We start from the raw sequence: 21,004 nt of genomic DNA, 5'->3' as shown, positions 1-21,004 counted from the left end.
TTTTAAATCTTGTTTGGCCTGCATTAATTTTGTGACTTTGCTGTATGAAAAGCAGTGTAATAAAAATTGAGACTAGGGCTAAAGACCTAGTCTTTACCTACAAACAGTTTATATTCTAGTTGAAACACTGAAAGAAGGACAATCCAAATTATTCTAACTCAGAAATGTACTCTTTGCCCAAATGATCTAAGTAATCTAAAGATCTATAAAATCTATGTTTTAGAAGGGATTTCACTGGAATGTTGTTAGAAATAACAAAAGCCTGGAAAAAATTTAAGCATCTATCAATAAGAGACCAATTAAATAAACTATGGTAGATCCATACATTGGAACTTTCAAGTCATTTAATGGAATGAGGTAATCTCTGAGCACTATAATAGAAAATATTAAAAGAACTTTTTTTAAAGAGAAAGAGCAAGGAACAGAAAAGCTATATATTATGCCCCCATTTACATATACCCTATAGGGATATATATTCCTGTCACCTATATATGCTTACATATCATAGGAAATTTCTAGTAGGATACATAATTAACTATTAAAAGCTTTTGTGTCTAGAATCCACAATATATGAGAGTCTGATTCATACAGCTTGAATTGATGTCCAATAATTAGAAATGAAATGAACAGGGTATATGTATATTCAACATGGGTAAGAAAAATTAATTCATTGATAACCTACCAATAATATCATTTTAGCTAACCCTTTAGTTTCAACTTCCTCCCTTTATACACAATAGAAAGAGCAAAACTAACTGGTTTCAGTCTTCTCCCTTTTGTCCCTTCTCTCCCTTATATTATTCAAACAGATAAGGGCAGAAGGCAAGAAAAAGAGGGAAGATGATATAAAAGTCTTAAAAAATCTCTACTCTGGACATCAGTCCTTGACTAACATTGGAATGAAAGCTTTGACTGATATTCTTTTGAGCAATACAATGCCATGGGTGTTAGCTGAGTCTAGGTGGCTTTGAACTTTCAGGCCTTTGGAATGTTATAAGGTTTTTTATACTTTCTTTCTCCTCCTCACACACTAATATCTTTCATAAAATATTTAAGGACTCCTTAAAGAATAAGAAAATCCAAAATGAGACCATTATTTTATGTATTAAGTTTCCTAGCTGGGGTATATTTAGAATACAAATTTACAGTTCAGTATAGTCACATATTCGTTCCTACAAATAATGTTTCATTGGGTACAATGTGCCAGAAGTTGTCTAGGGAACAGTCTAATAGGAAAGAAACATATAAAATAATAATTGAATAAATGCAAAAACAAAAATGATTAAGAGGCATGGGCATGACCATGGAGCTTGATCATGGTAAATGAACACTCCAGGGTCCTTGGAGAAAACATTTTTCAGGTAGGGGGAATAATTATCAATTCTGTTTTCCAAGCATGTACAATTGTTTGAATTAAGGTTCTCTTCATGACCCTTTTAGATACTGCGGTTAATATGTCCAAAGATGGAATGTCCTGGCCGGTGATTGTAGCAGCTTTGCTCTTTCTCTGCCTGGCAATTTTTGGTCTGGGAGTGAGAAAATGGTGTGAATATCATAAAGAAATGTGAGTATAATATTGACTCATATATAAATAGAAAATTTTCAGTACAAGATATTTACTCAGTACTTTAAATAGTATTACTATATGGAATCCCTCTCATAGTTTAACTGATGAAATCTGACTCAGAGACATATATAGCTTTCCCAGCACCACACAGTTACGATTAAATGCAAAACTCCTAACTTGTACCCTCTTCTGCATTGGCTTGTTCAGCTTGTGACATTCATCAATGGTGGAATAAGTTAGTGGGTATGAAATGAGAATTGAGTCTCACCTCACCCCAAAACTGAAACTGATTTTTCTTTTGATCTTCATCAGTTTTTTATTTTCATGCATCTGTGAACTTCCTGGGCTCAGCCGGACCTAGAAGTTCAAGTGTGAAAATGAGTGAGAAAGGCATTGTAAGAGATTTCTAGCTCCTTTTCAGCAGTGTGGGCTTTTACTGTCCTTTTCTCTTTTGTCACCAAGGGGAAGAAAATATGTACTGGGCTACCTCTTTTTTTGTTGTCTTATTGAAATATTTTCCAAAACTCCTCTCTCTCCTTCCACTCAGCAAGCTGAAGTGACCTGTAACTTCAAGCCCATTTTTCTGACTTGACTATTTTGGCTAAGTCTGGATTAGGTCATTAGAGAAGGTCCTGTAATACACAGGCTGATCTTTTACCTCAATCTTACCACTGCTATCTAAGATAACATTAACCACTGCACATCCTCTTCTGCTTTTAGTAAGTTGTCCTCAGAAGACCCTATAACCATGTGCAGAGAATGTTTCATGGTGAATAAAACACTAAACTAGTAGTCAGAAATTCTGGGTCCTTGCCCAAGGACTATTCCTTGGCCACCATATAACCTTGAGAAATCAACAATTTCTCTGAGTGATCACTTAGAAAAATCAAAATGTAAGTTGCTTAGGATTGTAGTCACATTTTGTTATGCATTAAGTCTCCATTAAAGTATCAGAGAACCAGGAAAGAAGCATTAGGGATCTTTATAGTAAAATAAGAATATGAGGATCAGAAAACCTGAAATGATTTTTTTTTATATTGTTCTGTTTTCAAATGTCCATGTTATATAGAGATGAGTAACATTACTGCTCTCTCTCCCCCTCCTCCTCTCTGGAGAAATTAATGTACCATGGGTTGACATGTGGTCACAAAGGAGGCTGAGTTAGGGCTTAAAGATGCTAGCAGATGTATTTCAGTTTTCTGATACCAAAATAGGTGGAGCTAAATCCTACACTAATCTGGTTGTTTGATGCCTTTCAAAGAGATGAGTTGTAATTACACATAACAGTGCTTTTAACATAGACAACTTTAAAAATGGTTATCACTTCAAACAGAAGGGATTCTGGCATTTTCCAGCCAGCACCTGCTCAATTCAGGGAATCAAAAAAGCTTTAGTTTGCACCTCTACTCTATCTTCACAGTACTCAGTAAGTATGGGGGTGAGAGTTGGGGATGGGATTAGCAAGTGAGCGTGTGAAAAACACCTCTTTAAGTCCTAGAATTTTAAAATTCTATCTCTAGATGAATGTTCTCATCCATTTAAAAGAAAAGCTTCTTCTATTAAGGGGCATCTGCCATATAAAGTATAGGTTCTGATTAAAAGATTTGAATTATTAGTCTGGTTCTCTTGAACAAGTAGCTTCAACTCTCTGTTTTATTTGCAAAATGGAGACAATAATACACAATTCACAGATATGAATTAAATAATGTTATGATAACATGCTTTGCAAACAATAAAATGCTTTGTAAAAATTAATGGTATGATTATGATATTCAAATGGCTGATAGACTAGCAAGCAAAGGTTAAAGAGGGGTAAGCCAGGAAAAATTCCAAGAGAACTAGTGAGGTATAGCTCTTTCTCACCAATCTGTCTCCTTCATAAATGAATATATATCTCAATCACCCCTCACATTCATAGCATTGAAAGAGAATTGTTTTGTTCCAGCATGGAAAGACCTCCATCTTTCAAGCCACCGCCACCTCCCATCAAGTACACTTGCATTCAAGAGTCTGTTGGAAGTGATCTGCCTTGTCATGAGATGGAAAGGCTCTAGTTTTTTGAGACGGTCACGCAGCAGAGCCCTGCTGGAATCCTGTTGAGAAGGTAGATATAGTGCTTTATTAATATAATTGCCCTCCAGCCAAGCCTCTGCTGCAGCTGAAATGGATGTCAGAAGTGAATGACCTGTTTTCCTAGCAATTTGCCCTCTTCCATCTGCATATACCTGAAATTTAAACAAGAGTAAGAAGACAGGTGGTGCCCACACCCAGTGCAATCTGGTGGGATTTTCTTGCTTATGCAGGAGGTGAAAATTTGACTGCTACTGTTAAAAATATTTGCAGTTTTTTTGTTTTCCAATTTAATTCTCTGATTTTGATGACAGCAATGGCTTCAAGCATATGCCCATACCAGATCCTCTCTTTTGAGTACCTTCCAACATTCTAAACTGTTTGTCAACATTATGATAATCTCTGAGGTTTTGTTAGATTCCCTAAGAAAATTCCAAGAAGAAGAAAATGTGAAAGAAAGTCATAGAAAGAGGTCCAAATGAGGGCAGGTGACTAGTCTTGGTTGTGGAAATTCTGTAGGTTATCTTCATCTGAAGAAAATAGAACAACTTTCACAAGAAACATATTTCCAATATTCCTTCCACCTTCTTTCCATTATATTCAGCCCAGATTTCTGCCCCAGGAATTAGGATGAAGTAGAGATCAGAGAGATAACTAGACAACATTCAAGTAGTCTAGTAGAAAAAACACCACTGACCTCTAAAACTGTGTGAGTTAAGAGTGGTCTCATTCTCTGTTTTGTGTGCTGTGTGTGTGTGCACACTCCTGTGAACACTGAACCATTACCAGATGGTAAGGAAAGTAAACAGGCAGCCTACGCAATCCAACCTTTTATTTCCCATAATTCTCTTTTTCATCTGAGGACTTTCCTGCACATTCTACCTGCCTGTTTTGACCTGTCATGAAACAGATAAAGAACCTGAAAATAAATGAGTGTTGAAGAATTAACCATGCTCCTATAAATCTTTTACAAAGTACTTGAACTAGATTGTAAAGGGGACAGAAGAGAAACCTAGCCAGCCAGACCTGCTCTTCAGTCAACAGTAATCTGTGAGCAAATAAATTACTGATCCCATTTCCTCTCCAAACTACTCCTACCTTCTCCTATCCCAGAAGGGAAGGATAGATGTTGTTGATAGACACAATGATAGACAGAATCTGTGTGAACTTTAGTCTCCATAGGAATCTTTCATTCATGCAACAGTGTACTTAGCACTGGGTGCATGTGAAAATCACTTTAGAGTTTTTAAAATATCATGGCTGTCCCATTCCAGACCAGTGAAATCAGAATCTCTGAGTGGGGCCCAGGCATCAGCACTCCCCAGATGATTCAAAGCTTCCGAAAGAATTGAAAACTGCTGAACTAGTGGAAGTGCCTCCTCAATGATCATAATTCTTGGTTAGGTGCTTAGTTCTTATATGGCCAGCCTCCAATAGGATCCCCAATAATTCCTACATTCTGGTATTCATGCCCTTTTACAGTTCCCTCTGACACTGAATATAGCTCCCCTGCCTAATCCAGGACCAAAACTAGAGTGAGGCAAGTCAGGCACCTAAGACCCAAAATTTAAGGAAGTATTCACACTCAGGGTCATGGAAGTGCTAATCCTGTACTTGTGTTATTCTGAGAGGGAGTATCAGTCACAGCCATAGTATAACAAAATATTGCAGAAATGACCAAAGTGGGACTTCCAAGGTTAGGTAATAAAAGACATTGCAGCTTCTACTTTGTTTTCTCTTTGATCATTTGCTCTGGGGGAAGCCAGTTGTCATGTTGTAAGGACACTCAGGCAATCCCACTGAGACTTCTACCTGTCAAGCAACTAAGGCCTCCTGCTAACAGCAAACATCAAATTGTCTTTCATGTGTGTGAACCACCTTGGAAGCAAATTCTCCAGCCCCCAGTAAAGGCTTCAAATCACTGCAACCTCAGTTGATGTTTTGACTGGGACCTCATAATAAATCTAGAGCCAGCACAACCTAGCTAAGCCTCTTCTGAATTCCTGACCCACAGGCACTGTGTGAGATAATAAGTGTTTATTGTTGTAAACCTGTAAGTTTTAGGGGTAATTTTTTACACAGCAATTGATAAATGATACAGCTCAATAAATGGAAAAATAATTAATATCTGCCTGCCTTATCTTAATTCCTTATTAATTATTAAAAAAGAAATAAAACCAGCTTCCTATATATGGCTGTTGTTTCACAGTTATTTTTATTTAATACAGACGATTATTAGTGATTTGTATAGAGGTCAATGTAATTTTACTTTGTTTAGTTTTATATAATTTTTTATTTTAATTTTAATTTTTCTAATTTTTAGGAGGTACTGGGAATTGAACCCAAGACCTTGTACACGGGAAGCAGGTACTCAGCTACTGAGCTACATCCACATTCCATTTTATATGATTTTATTGGGAGATGTGAATACAAGTAGATATATTAAAAAGTGGTAAGAAGTGACAGAGTTGGAAGATGTTTAGATTGCATCCATAAGGAAATAGGTAGTTTTACAGTAAAACATAAGTCTATGTAATTTTTCAAACTATCATATGACAAGTGTCTCTGACTTTTTTTGTACTAGCTTTTTTTGCATTATTCTCTTTTGATCATTTAAGTTCTAGTCAGCATTTGAAAGCTCATCTCCCACTAGAAGAGTATAGGTGTAGACAGTTGCTAATCCATGGAAGGGTACTCAGTGGTTTAGGGAAACATTTTACAAATCCATAAAGTAGAGGGATGCAGGGGTCTTTCAGGCAGGTCTGTGAGCTTGACACCCCTTATTTGAACAAATAAGTTTCACCTGCAACTTAAATTGCTTGCAAGTAAATTCATAGCATCATCCTTTTTGTCTAGAAGTGGATTCAGTTATGTCCCACAGGGGGAGTGGTCGCAACCCTACATCTAAGTCCTTCAGGTTTTCTGCATGTTTTTATCACTGCCTTCTTTTTCACTGAGTAAGAAGCCATATATAAAGAATTTATTGCACTCATTTACAAAGCTCAGTGTGTTTCATAATATTGTTGTTTAGAGCTATTCTTTTCCTTACCCACCAGCACCGTGAACACCCATTGACTTTGGGCTTGTCTGGGTGATTTGCTTAAAACAATGGAACAAACCCAAGGCTTGAAAGGTACCTGCATAATTGGCCTTTGTGGTGGCTTAGAACTATGTCCTCCAGGAAACACTTTCTTAAACTTCATCCAATCCTGTGGGTGTGGACCCACTGCATATAAGATCTCTTCATGATGTTACTTCAGTTGAGGCATGGTCCAAATGAATCATGTTGGGCTTTGATGTGGATTTCTGGAGTCCTTTAGATTCAGGGTGAAAGTCAGACTGAACAAAGCCAGAGGCAACAGTGACACTGAACATTAACAGAACCCAGAAGAGAAGGAAGAAGCCAGGAGAGGCTACCATGTCCGTTGCCGTGTGACAGAAAATCCAAGGATAGAGGACCGCTGACTGTCAGTCCCAAAATGCCACAGTCTTCTGGAAGATAGCATCTTCTTGATGAAGCCTTGATTTTAAACTAGACTAGAAAGGCACAGGACTCTCTTCTCGCCCACAAAAATAGCTGGAGGACAGGCAGAAATGGCCTGGGAAAAAAAATCTTCTAGGGTTTAGGACTGCAGGGGAAGGCTAGACACTGCCCAGAAGAGAGAGGGACAAAGGAAAAGAATTGTGACAGCAAAACTGTGAGTTAAAAGCAGAAGCTGCTACTGCTGGCACCCTCCTCCTCACTAAAGACACTTTTGAATACTCAGGCCTGTGGGCCAGTGGCTACAGACAAAGGGGGCCCTAGGGATCCACCTCCCTAAGAAAGGGGAGAGAGGACACAACCTAAGGCTGCCCTGGCTTTTGACAGATGAATTTGGACTGCTGTGTACCCTCAGCCTTTCCAGGCCTGCTGGGGCTGCATCATTGCTTGCCCTGTGAGCCCGCACAGGGCTAAAGAGATCTGACCCTCACAATCTCCTTCTCTACTGACTGGGACTGATTGTTGAGGACACAGCTCCCCAAGAAAGGTGAAATAGAGGGACACAAAGTGAGGCTGACTCAGCTCTTGACACACAAGTTTAGTCCCATGCTGTGTCCCACGAGCCCTTCCAGGGACGGCAGGGCCATGCCACTGTTTTCCATGGGAGCCAGCTCCACACTAAAGAGAACTGGGGCTATCGAGGTCCAACCCTCTCAATCACCCTCTATACTAATTGGGACCAATTTTGAGGACACAGAGGGGAGTGGAATTATTTCCTACTCAGGAAAAGGAAGGAGGCTGCCAGTGAATGCTAGAGAACTGTCTCTGAGAAAGTTTGAATTACAAGGATTTTAGCGTCCATGCGGGAACCTCTTATCACATGGATCCAGTCCACATTGCAGCAAACACAGTCCAACCAGGCATTCAACTGAGAGAGCTGCCAAAGTGCGCCATCTGCTGGCAGCCCGGGGAAGTACATAGGAGGAACTTAAAAGTAAGAGGGTTGTTTCTGGCATTTATAGCCTTCCTCCCCAAGGTCATAGGAAGTGGGTCTGCAACCCATTACTGGGTCCAGAGCCCAGTTGTAAGCAACTAACAAGAACAATCCTAAAGACCCAGGTTGAACTAAGAGTCAAAGAACAGCAGTAATGCACAGTCTCCTGCCACTAAATCCCTATGAAAAAGAGAAAAATTGAGCCTGACTAAACTCACCATCCTAATCAGATGCCTAGACATCAGAAAAAATTATGAGCCATACTAAGAAAATGGAAGGCATGGTCCAAGAAAAGGAATATAGCAAAGCCCCAGAAGAGATACAGGGTTTGAGAGAACTAATAAACAAGATGCACACAAACCTCCAAAATCCAATTAATGAGTTGAAAGAAAATATGGCTAAACACATAAATGACATAATGAAGGCATTGAGTGAGCACGAAGAAGAATTTGGAAACCTGAATAGAAAAGTAAGAGCTCACAGGAATGAAAGACACAAAAATTGAGATTGAAAACACATTAGAGGCACACGACAGCGGACTCAAAATGAAAAAAGAAAAAGTAAGTGATACCAAAGACAGAAGAGCTGAAATTGGAGAGAGAAAAGAACAGAGAGAGAAAAGAATGGGAAAAATTGAGCAGGGACTTAAGGAATTGAACGACAACATGAAATGCAACTGCATACATGCCATGGGAGTTCCAGAAGGAGAAGAAAAGGGAAAAGAAGCAGAAAGAGTGTTTGAGGAAATAGTAGCTGAAAATTTCCCAACTCTTACAAAAGAAATGAACATATATGTCCAAGAAGCACAGCGTACCCCAATCAAAATAAATCCAAATAGATGTACTCCAAGTCACATACAACTGAGAATGTCAAACATCAAAGATAAAGAGAAAATTCTGAGAGCAGCAATGGAGAAGCAAACCAACACATACAAGAACACCCAGTAAGACTTAATGTGTATTGCTCATCAGAAACTATGGAGGCAAGAAGACAGTTTTATGCTACAATTAGGATACTTACCAAAGAGAAAAACTGCTAGCTGAGAATTCTTTACTTAGCAAAATTGTCCTTCAAATATGAAGGTGATTATAAAGTATTCACGAACAAACAATAAAAGAATCCAACTTTGCAGGAAATATTAAAGGAAGGCTTAGAACTTGAAATAAAAACACAAAGAGAAGCTTGGAGGAGAGTATAGAAGAAAGAATAACAGAAAGGATAACCAAAAGAACAAAGAGACAAAAATAAGATATGATATATGAAAACCAAAGAATAAAATGATGGAAGTGAATAATGCATTTACAGTAATATCATTGAATTTGAATGAATTATACTCTCCAATCAAAAGATATAGGCTGACAGAATGAATGAGAAAAATATAAGCCATCTGTATGCTACTTACAGGAGACTCACCTTAGACCCAGGAATACAAACCAGCTGAACATAAAAGATTGGAAAAAGATACTTCACACAAATAGTAACCAAAACAGAGCAGGGGTAGCTATACTAATATTAAATAAAACAGCCTATAAATGCAAAAAAGTTGTAAGAGATAAAGAAGGCCATTATTTATTAATAAAAGGGACAACCCACCAGAAAGATATAACAGCCATAAAGATCTATGCACCAAACCAGGGTGCCCCAAAATACATGAGGCAAACTCTGGCAAAACTGATGAAAGAAATAGACATCTGTACAATAATCATTGGAAACTTCAGCACATCACTCACATCGTTAAATTAGATAGAAGATCAACAAGAAACAGACAACTTCAACAATATGATACATGAGTTAGCCCTAACAGACATATACAGAATGTTGCACCCAACTCAGTGGGTTATAGATTCTTCTCAAGTGCCCATGGATCTTTCTCCAGAATAGACCACATGTTTGGTCACAAAAAGATTTAAATTAAACAAAGCACCTTCTCAGATCATAATAAAATGAAACTGGAAATCAATAATATACAGGAAAGAGATAAACTTACAAATATGTGGAGGCTAAACAACATACTCTTACATAATCAGTGGTTCAAGGAAAGGCAGTCTTGGGAGGAATATTTATAGCCTTAAAATGTCTATATTTTTTTAAAAAAAGAAGAAACAGCTAAAATCGAAGATCTAACTGTGAACTACTGGAGAAAATAGAAAAATAAGAACAAACCAATTTCAAAGCAAGCAGAAGGAAAGAATAATAAAGATTAGAGCTAAAATAAATGAAATTGAGAACAAAAAAAAAAAAAAAAACATAGAGAAAATCAACAAAACCAAAACCTGGTTCTTTGAGAAGAACAATAAAATTGACAAACTCCTACCTGTACTAACAAAGAAAAAACGAGAGACGATGCAAATAAATACAATCAGAAATAAAAGGGGGCAAGTGACTGTGCCTCAAGCAGTTGGGTGCCCACATACCACATGGGAGGTCCTAGGTTTGGTCCCCAGTGCCTCCTAAAGAAGACAAGCAAGACAGCAAGCTGGCACAATGGACTGGCACAGCAAGCTGATGCAACAAGATGACTCAAGAAGATGATACAACAAGGAGACACAATGAGAGACACAACAAGCAGGGAGCAGAGGTGGTTCAAGCAATTGGTGCCTCTCTCCCACATGGGAGGTCCCAAGTTCAGTTCCCAGTGCCTCCTAAAAAGATGAGGAGACACAGAGAGCACACAATGAACCGACACAGAGAGCATACAGGAAGCACAAACAGCAGGGGGGAGGTGGAGGAGGGAGAAATAAATAAATGTTTTTTTAAAAAAAGGAAAAATGGGGATGGAGTTACTACCTACCCCACAGAAATAAAAGCATTATAAGAGAATATTATGAGAAACTGTATGCCAACAAACTAGACAACATAGATAAATGGACAAATTCCTAGAAATGCACAAACAACCTACAGTAATGTTACAAGAAATACAAGAACTTAAGAAATCACATTTAAAGAGATTGAATCCATCATCAAAAATCTTCCAACAAAGAAAAACTCAGAAACAGATGCCTTCACAGGTGAATTCTGCCAACCATTTTGAGAAGAATTAACACCATTCCTGTTTAAACTCTTCCAAAAAATTGAAGAGGAGGGAAAATTACCTAACACATTTTATGAAGCCAACATCACCCTAATACCAAAGCCAGGTAAGGACACTACAATAAAGAAAATCACAGACCAGTCTCTCTAATGAATATAGAGGCAAAAATTCTCAACAAAATACTTGAAAATCAAATCCAACAGCATATCAAAAGATTTATACATCACAACCAAATAGAATGTATTTCTGGTGTGCAAGGCAGATGATCATCTCAATCAATACAAAAAAAAACATTTGGCAAAATCCAGCATTCTTTCTTTTCTTTTTCTTTTTTTTTAGATTTATTTTTTATTTATTTCTCTCCCCTTCCCCCCCCCCCCCCCCCAATTGTCTGCTCTCTGTGTCCATTTGCTATGTGTTCTTCTGTGACTGCTTCTATCCTTATCAGCGGCACTGGGAATCTGTTTCTTTTTGTTGCGTCATCTTGTTGTGTCAGCCCTCCATGTGTGCGGCACTATTCCTGGGCAGGCTGCACTTTCTTTTGCCCTGGGTGGCTCTCCTTATGGGGCTCACTCCTTGCGCATGGAGCTCCCCTACACAGGGGACACCCGGGCATGGCATGGCACTCCTTGCACGCATCAGCACTGCACATGGACCAGCTCCACATGGGTCAAGGAGATCCAGGGTTTGAACCGTGGACCTCCCATGTGGTAGGCAGATACCCTATCCATTGGGCTAAGTCCGCTTCCCAGCATTCTTTCTTGATAAGAATACTTCAAAAGATAGGAATAGAAGGAAAAGCCCTCAATATGATAAAAGGCACATATGAAAAACTCACAGCCAATATTGTGCTCAATGAGGAAAGGTTGAAAGTTTTTCCTATGGGATCAGGAACAAGACAAGGATCCCCACTGTCACCATTGTTATTCAACATTGTATAGAAATTCTAGCTAGAAAAAATATTTAATATGTGAAGGCGTTCAAAGAGGAAAAGAGGAGGTAAAACTCTTACTATTTGCAGATGATATGATCCTATATTTAGAAAATTCTGAAGGGGAAATGGACTTGGCCCAATGGTTAGGGCGTCCGTCTACCACATGGGAGTTCAAACCCCGGGCCTCCTTGACCCGTGTGGAGCTGGCCCATGCGCAGTGCTGATGCGCGCAAGGAGTGCCGTGCTACGCAGTGGTGTCCCCCGCGTAGGGGAGCCCCACGCGCAAGGAGTGCACCCTGTTAGAAGAGCCGCCCATCACGAAAGAAAGTGCAGCCTGCCCAGGAATGGCGCCGCCCATACTTCCTGTGCCGCTGACAACAACAGAAGCGGACAAAGAAACAAGACGCAGCAAATAGACACAGAGAACAGACAACCGGGGCGGGGGGGGGGGGGGCGGGATTAAATAAATAAATAAATCTTTTAAAAAAAAGGAAAATTCTGAAATGTCTATGGCAAAGCTACTTGAGTTAATAAATGAGTTCAGCAAAGTGGCAGGATACAAGATTAACATGCAAAAATCAGTAACGCTTTTGTATACTAGTTCTGAAGACTCTAGGGAGAAAATCAGGGGAAAAAATCCATTTACAATAGCAACAAAAGATTCAAATACCTAGGAATTAATTTAACCAAAGAAGTACAGGACCAGTATGCTGAAAACTGCAAAATAATGCTAAAAGAAATCAATGAAGACCTAAACAAACGGCAAGACTTTCTGTGTTCATGGATTGGATGACTAAATATCATGAAGACATCAATCCTACCCAAACTGATTTATAGATTCTATGCAATACCAATCAAAATTCCAACAGCCTACTTTATAGAAATAGAAAAGGCAATTATCAAGTTCATTTGAAAAGGAAAGTTCATCCAAGTAGCCAAAAGCATTCTAAAAAGGAAGAGCAATGTAGGAGGGCTTTCACTGCCTGACCTTGAAACATTGTAGTTACAAAGCTACAGTGGTCAAAACCACATGGTACTGGCATACAGATAGACACATTGATCAGTGGAATAGAATTGAGAATCTAGAAATAAACCCTCACCTGTATAGCCAACTGTTTTTTTACAAACTTACCAAGTTCATGTTAAAGGGACAAAACAGTCTCTTAGACAAATTTTGCTGGGAGAACTGGATATCAATAACAGAAAGAATGAAAGAGGACCCCTATCTCACTCCCTATACAAGAATCAACTCAAAATGAATCAAAGACATAAATATAAAAGTCAGGACCATAAAACTACCAGAAGAAAATGTAGGGAAACATCCTAAAGACATTGTGGTAGTTGGAAGTTTCTTGGACCTTACACCCAAAACACATGCAACAAAAGAAAAAATAGGTAAAAGAGACCTCCTCAAAATCACTTTTGCACCTCAGAGGGCTTTGTCAAAAGGGTGAAAAAGCAGCTGACTCAATGGAAGAAAATATTTAGTAATCACATGTCCTATAAGGTTTAATATCCAGGATGGATAAAGAGATGTTACAACTCAACAATAAAAAGACAAACTACCTGATTTTAAAAATGGGCAAAAGACTTGAATAGACATTTGTCCAAAGAAGAAATACAAATGGCAAAAAAAAAAAAAACACATGAAAAATTTTCAAAGTCACTAATGATTAGGGAAATCCAAATTAAAACCACAATGAGATATCATTTTACACCTATCAGAATGGCCACTATTAAAAAGACAAAGAACTGTAAGTATTGGAGAGGATGTAGAGAGATAGAAACACTTAGTCTCTGTTGGTGGGAACGCAAAATGGTACAACCACTGTGGACTGTTTGGCAATTCCTAAAGAAATTGAATATAGATTTGTCACATGACCCTGCAATACCACTACTGGGTATATACCCAGAAAAACTGAGAGCAGTGACATGAACAGACATCTGCACACTGATGTCCACAGCAGCATCATTCACGATTGCCAAAATTTGAAAACAACTCAGGTGTCCATCAGTAGATGAATGGAAAAACAAATTATGGTCTATTTACACAATGGACTATTATGAACCTGTAAGAACAAATGAATTTGTAAAGCATGTGACATCATGGATGAACCATGGACATTATGTTGAGTGAAGCAAGCCAGATACAAAAGGACAAATACTGTATGATTGCACTATTATGAATTAAATATATTGGGCAACATATTGTATTATTCCATTTATATAAAATATAAATATAATCAATTTATAAAAAGGAAATTAGCTTAGTGGTTATGTAGGCCTGGGGAAGGCATGCTAAGTGGTGTCGAGTGATTATACTAAAAGCTATTGATTACACACTTTGGATAGATCATATGGTATGTAAATATATCTCAATAAAACTGCCTAATAAATAAACAAGCAGTTGTTCAAGAATAGTCACAAACAGCAGCAATGTCTAGAAGGAGAAGCATAGAGAGATTGGGAGGTGAAGAATTTTCTTGTTTATTTGTCTGTTTTTTGTTTATTATGATTATTATTGAAATAATGAAAATGCTCTAATAATGATTGAAGTGATGAATGCACAACTATGTGATTATACCAGATACCATTGACTGTATATTTTGGATGAATTGTATGTTTTTTTATTAGTAATATTTACCAATAAAATTGATTTGTTAAAAAAAAAAAGCCCTCAATGCAATCTTAACTGGTAATATCATCAAATGCCCCTCAACTGAACTTAATATAATCAAAGGGTAAAGCACCCAGAAGAATAGATTACTTTACAAACACAATCTTTCTCTTTTTAGGATTCATGAAATAATCTTAAATTGCAACACTAAGTATTATACCATACCAGGATTGCAAAAAGTGTTTAACAGTATAAGATCATTTAATACAAATCACTGTTTAAATAGGGTTAAGGAGAAAAAGCAAAGGATTTTCTCCCATAGATGCTTAAAGAACCTTTCACAAAATTCAACATCCATTTCTAATAAAACTCTTGGAAATATAGGAAAATATAGGATATACCCTTAATTCATAGGCAATAAAAGGAAATATGGATGAATTTGTATTATGTAAAAATAAAAACAATTTACATGATGAAAAAAAGCAAAGGCAAATGGCAAACTAGGTGAAAATATTTACATGTATCACAGACAAAGGGCTAGTATACCTAATAACTTATAAAAATTGCTGATAAAAAAAAACAAAAATCCTATAAAAATTGGGAAAAAAAGCTTGGAGCCAACAATTCACAAAGAAGAAATGTAAAAATAACTTTAAGTACATGAAACAAATGTCAATTTTATTCATAGTAAGAGGGATGCAGATTAAAACTTCATTTAGACACCCACTCCCCCCCGCCCCATGTGATGATCAAAAATTTCAAAAGTTTATCTATGTACATTGCTGGGAAGTCTGAAGGCTATCAAGCACTCTCATATGTAAATGTAAAATGTATAATCGCTTTGGAGAGGAATTTGACAATATCTAACAAAACTACATGTGCATTTCTCTTTGACCTAGGATTTTCTATTTACTAATCGACCCTGAGGCTTCCTTTCCAATAATATGAAACTTTATTTTGCACCAGGATATTCTTTGCAGCTCTACCTAAATGTTCGAATGTAAGAGTTTGATTCTATAAGTTATGGTACATATGCAAAATGGAGTAATGTGCAGCTGTAAACTAATGAATGAAGAAAACCTCTATGAAATGATATGAAGTCATTTCCTGAAGATATTATTAGGTGTAAAATGCAAAGTGCAGGGAAGTGGATGTGGCTCAAGCACTTGGGTGCCCACCTACCACATGGAAGGTCCCTGGTTTGGGTCCTGGTGCCTCCTAAAGAAGATGAGCAAGACAGCAAGCTGACACAAGGGACTGGTGTGGTGAGCTGATGCAAGGAGATGATGCAATGAGGAAACACAATAAGAGACACAACAAGCAGGGAGCAGAGGTGACTCAAACGATTGGGAACCTCCTTCCCGCATGAGAGGTCCGAGGTTTGGTTCCCAGTGCCTCCTAAAAAGAAGACGAGCAGACACAGAGAGCACACAACAAACAGACACAGAGAGCAGACAGCGAGCTCAAACACCGGGAGGAGAAGGGGAGAATAAATAAATAAAACAAATCTTTTTTTAAAAAAAGCATAGTGCAAGGACCATATATAATAAACTACCTTTATGCAAGAAAGGAAAAATAAGACTTTTTTACATTTTTGGCTATAAAACATGTATTTTCAACATCAAAGTACAGATCAAATCATTCTTATTCCCTCTGAATTTCAATATACTAGTTTATGAAAGAGCTTCTTGATGTGGAATTACAAAAATGAAATGTGGTAGCCAATTTTAAGTACGTGTATAACGTTGGACCTGTTCAGGGAATAGACTCTGAAAGGAACAACACAAGTGTGTATGTGATTGACATTTACCAATTCCAACCTATTTCTCACTTTGCCTATCTAGAAATGCAAACAAAAAAGTTATATACTTGAAGGATAAACAAACAAAAAATGGTGGAGAAATGGAAGGGTGGGAATGGAAAGAGGTGGAAGGGATATGGAAGTGTAATTTTTGTATAATTACTTCTCTGAGTGTAATTTTTGTATAATTTTGACTTATGAAAGTATGTTAATATTCTACATATTTTAAAATAAACTTAAATAAATAAGAACTGGAAAGATAAACTCTAAATCTGAAAGCAAACTGAAACAGCTGAGCCCAGTTGTATTTCAAATGAATGTCATAAGCATACTTAAAAGAAAAAGAAAAAAAAACTAATTCAAATAGCTGTAAATACAATATTTGACTATATACCCCTGGTCTCGTGTAGAGGGTGGGGGAGATGGGAAATCTAGAATGCTTTTTAGTCCATTTGTTTGTTACAAAACAATTCTGAAACCATTTTATATATATTTTAGGAAAAACTGTATAGATGTGTTGTTACTGGGAGTCTGGGTTCTCACTGTGAAAGGACATCCAGATATGGAATAGAATAGGAAAGAACCCTGTAGAGATCAAGAACAGATTGAAATTGGAGGTATCAACATGAACTCTGATTCTTCAATATATATGTGTCCATGCATGTGGATGTGCACAGATGATGTGTATTTCTCAAGGCAGCACATCTAAAAGTCCAAAATGTTCATCTGCCCCCACTGGTGACTTTAATTTTGATCACATATTTATGTGTGTGTTATATTGTAGGTATGTATGTGCACGTGTGTTTGTGTATGTGTGCCTGTATCTCCCAGGTCTGTCCCTTGTTAGGACCAAGAAGCAAAGACAACCCAGTAGTAATGAGGACCAGATCTCGGTCTCTAACACCATTGCCTACTAAAAGGAAGCAGAATTTTTCAGAAAAATGTCTAATTAGAGAGCAAAGTAGATATAAAAGAAGCTGGTAACATTTTATGTCCAAAAAGAAGAAATGCTAGAGGTATGTCACCAGGACACAGGAGTCAGCTGGAGGGGATTCCCACTGGCCAAATCTGGGACAATTTGACCATAAATATGGCTAAGCATGTTAATGAATTAAGACACCTTTGGAAAAAAAATAGGAAATCATGAGTCCAAAGCAATAATAGATAATAGAAAAATAGATGATAGAGATAGCTACATTGATAGATATATTGACTGGTAGATAATTAGACAGATTAGAAAGAAAGGAGGACTCTTGCCCAAAGTAGAACTCTGAAAATTGATTGGTAAATGTAGAGAGAGTGCTGGAGTTAGAAAATGACCATTTTGTTATATAGTAAAGATTGGATCCGACTAGAATCATCAACGCATGTTAAATCTCCTTAGGGGAAATTTTTATGATTCAGGATATTTACATGGTCAAGTGTCTTCCTGTGGAATGCTTGTAAGTTACAAGGAGGATGGAGAAACCATAAGTATGTAGTAGAGAAAGCTGACAACATCCTGACCAAGTGATCAAAATTACCACCACCAGTGGGGGAGAGATGGACATGCCACCTCCAAACATGATTCCCTGGGAAGGATACAATATTCCCTATGTAGTATTAAGGTGGAGAATGAATAACCTGAATCCAGTCATGAAGTAGCATCAAATAAATACAAAATTAAAATTTGGAGGTTATATTTTAAAAGAGGAGTGTACTGCATTTTTCAAAAATGTCAATGTCTAGAAGACAGAAAGGCTGTAAAAAATATTTCCATTTAAAAGAGGCTAAAAAGACTGACAATTAATTGCAATCCCAAACTCTAGACTGGATTTTGTACTGAAGGGAGAAAAATGCTATAAAGGACATTATTAAATCAGCTGACAAAATTGGAATATGGACAGTAAACTAGATTAAACTATTGATAACTGCTGTAGTTATGTAATAGAACATTCCTATTCTTACGATATACACATTGAAGTACTTAGGGGTAAAGAACCATGATGTATATAACTTAGGCTCAAATGGGTGTCTGTGTACGCATATACAGCCACATATATGTACATATATGCATAAATATAGGCATATATATACTTTCACAGAGAAAGAAGCAAATGATAAAAATAAATGGGGTAAAATGTTAACAATAGATGCATCTAGGTAAAAAGGATTTTTTTTACTATTTTTCCTTTTGCAACCTTTCTTAAGTTTGAATATTTTTCCAAATAGAAAGAAAAAAACCCGATAAGAAATACTTAAGCAAGAGCTTCAAAGGCAATTTAGTCTATGTTTCTAACACTACAGCCCTTAGACTGCAAGATATGACAAAATGCAAAGATTCTTTTTATTTGGGGGTGTTTTCTCTAGTTTCTGAGTATTGTCTAATCTGAAAGTTCAGAAGAAAATAAATGAGGATATATCCTTCAAGTTCTCTGTTTCTGTTTCATTTTTGGGTCTTGTTCTGCCCTGGGTACTGGCTGGGATCCATTAAAACTTCAATCAATTTTTCTTTCTTGAGGAAATGAATGCAGCCCTTTGATTTTCCCAGAACTTCAGGGCAAATTTATCCTCTCACCATTAAAACATTTCATATCAAAGGAATCTAAGCTATGTCTCTCCAGGAAAGAAACTTCGGCTCCTCCCGAAAACCTTGGGCAGTATTTCTTGTTGCCACCCTAGTAGAAACTATGGAAAGAGTTCATCATTTACAGCGGCCTCTAAGGCAAAAAACCACACAGGTAGCGGCAGTGGAAGCAGCAAGCAGGACCCCAACCATCACTTCCCATTCTCCTGCTAAAGACCTTTAACCATTGCCCCAAATTTTGGGTACACAGATTGCCCACTCTTTATTTGTTCACTAAATATTTCACGTGACAAATTCCGTGTTCCACTTATATCAAACTTCCTAGTTTGCTCTGATGCTCTGATGTAATGTTGGAATCTGAATTGGCTGTTGCTCCCAGCTAAAGAAACGCAGGCTGCAAAATCCTCTGTTGGACTTTAATGTCTTCAGAAGGTATGAAGTGGCTTTACATATCTCAGTATCTCTACAGAAGGCCAAGGTCTGGCACAAATTAGTGCTCAATTAACAGCTGAATGAGTGAATGCTCGTAGGTGAAAGAAAATGCCTTGTGGAACAGGGAATTAGTGAAAAACAGCTGATCGTCTCTCACTCAAGTAGGGTGAACTGAGCTTATCTGGCTCACTCCATGTCACAGATCAATCTAATCACTTTAAATCAATGTTCTTTTTCAAAATATCCTTATTGTGGCAGGTCAGTCAGGCTAGGAGAGAGGGTAGGGCCTAAATTCTGGGTGACTTGCCAGATTCCTTCCAGTGGGCAGACCACTGGGTCAGTTTCAAAGTTCAGCTCAGATTAGTAGAATCAGTAGACCAAAGAAGAGCCACTGGGGCTTTAAACCTGGACCAGAGGGTTCCTGTCCTCTTTGTCCTTTGTAAAAACCAACCAGGGTCTGCTACTGTGCGCTTGTTGCCAGAGGAACAGGCAAGGACCTACAGGTGAAGCATTTTCCTGATCAAATTGAGACCAAAGATTCAAGCTTTGGGTGAGAAGTCCTTGTCCCTCTACCTACTCTCTATAAGGAGACAATCATGTCTCTGACAGCAAAAATAATTTGGCCCAGATCCCTGATTCCCAGACCTGATGTTGCTTAAGGTTTGAACTCATGGGCATTAATACAAACTTTGGCCTCAAATCCACCTGTTATCTTCTACCCTACTGAACTGGTTTGAGTGATCCAAGAGAGCTTTACTTACTTATTTGGTTTTATGGTGCCTTTCTTTCAGAAGTAGGGCTTTCCTATTAAGGACCATGAATGTCTAGGGTTATGGGGTGTGTGGCGGGAAGTACTTAAAGCCCACTAGACAAAGCAAGCACAATTAGAACATTGGTTTCATTTGAGGGTAACATATATATAAAAAATATTGAATAGATTCAATCAGTAGTTGCTATATGGAGCTCTGAGCCCAAATCCCTAGTGCATTCACATTTCTTCAAGCTTAGGGCATCTCTGGTGGAAGATTTCAGAAGCTATGCCCCTCAGCTGTGCACACAACAATCCTACCACTGTGCAAGTGTTAGAAGCACCAAAGGTGAATCCTATCCAAGCGATTCGTACTCCTAGCTTTTAGAGTGCCACTGAGTGTTTTCTGAAGCTGGTTTTCTGAACTCAGAATGTCCCCTGTGGATGCTGAATGGAAGGAGTGCATGGAGAAAATTTTGAGCTGTCCCCTGAGGTTAGAGTATGTGACCAATATAAAGGATTTATCAGATAACATCTTTCAAAACCAGTGTGATGATTTGACTAGCAAAAACATGGTATTAGAGAAATAGGTCCATATTTATACCTAAGAAGAGGTACACTGCTCCAGCAAAAGAGTTTAAATATTTGATTGAGGAAAGGGAATAAAGAGAAGAAGAAGAGGCTTAACTGTGTAAAGGTAAAAGGCATATAGCTAGCAGACAGAGAAAACAGAACCATGAATCTTGTGGTTGCATGAGATTGA

General features: G+C 37.8%; 1 protein-coding gene across 1 annotated transcript in view; it reads left to right on the top strand.

Moving 5' to 3' along the window:
• CD96 (CD96 molecule) overlaps positions 1-5,820 on the top strand; it is a 101,541-nt gene extending 95,721 nt beyond the window's left edge. The window contains exons 12-13 of the mRNA XM_012524558.4: positions 1,441-1,564; positions 3,513-5,820. Of these exons, the coding sequence (XP_012380012.2) occupies positions 1,441-1,564; positions 3,513-3,621 (233 nt within the window). The 3' untranslated portion in view covers positions 3,622-5,820. The remainder of the gene's footprint in view (positions 1-1,440; positions 1,565-3,512) is intronic.
• The last annotated feature ends 15,184 nt before the right edge of the window (positions 5,821-21,004 follow it).

Source organism: Dasypus novemcinctus, chromosome 4 (assembly GCF_030445035.2).
Source record: "Dasypus novemcinctus isolate mDasNov1 chromosome 4, mDasNov1.1.hap2, whole genome shotgun sequence".
NCBI classification, from domain to species: Eukaryota; Metazoa; Chordata; class Mammalia; order Cingulata; family Dasypodidae; genus Dasypus; species Dasypus novemcinctus.
This window is presented reverse-complemented; position numbering and strand designations above follow the sequence as displayed.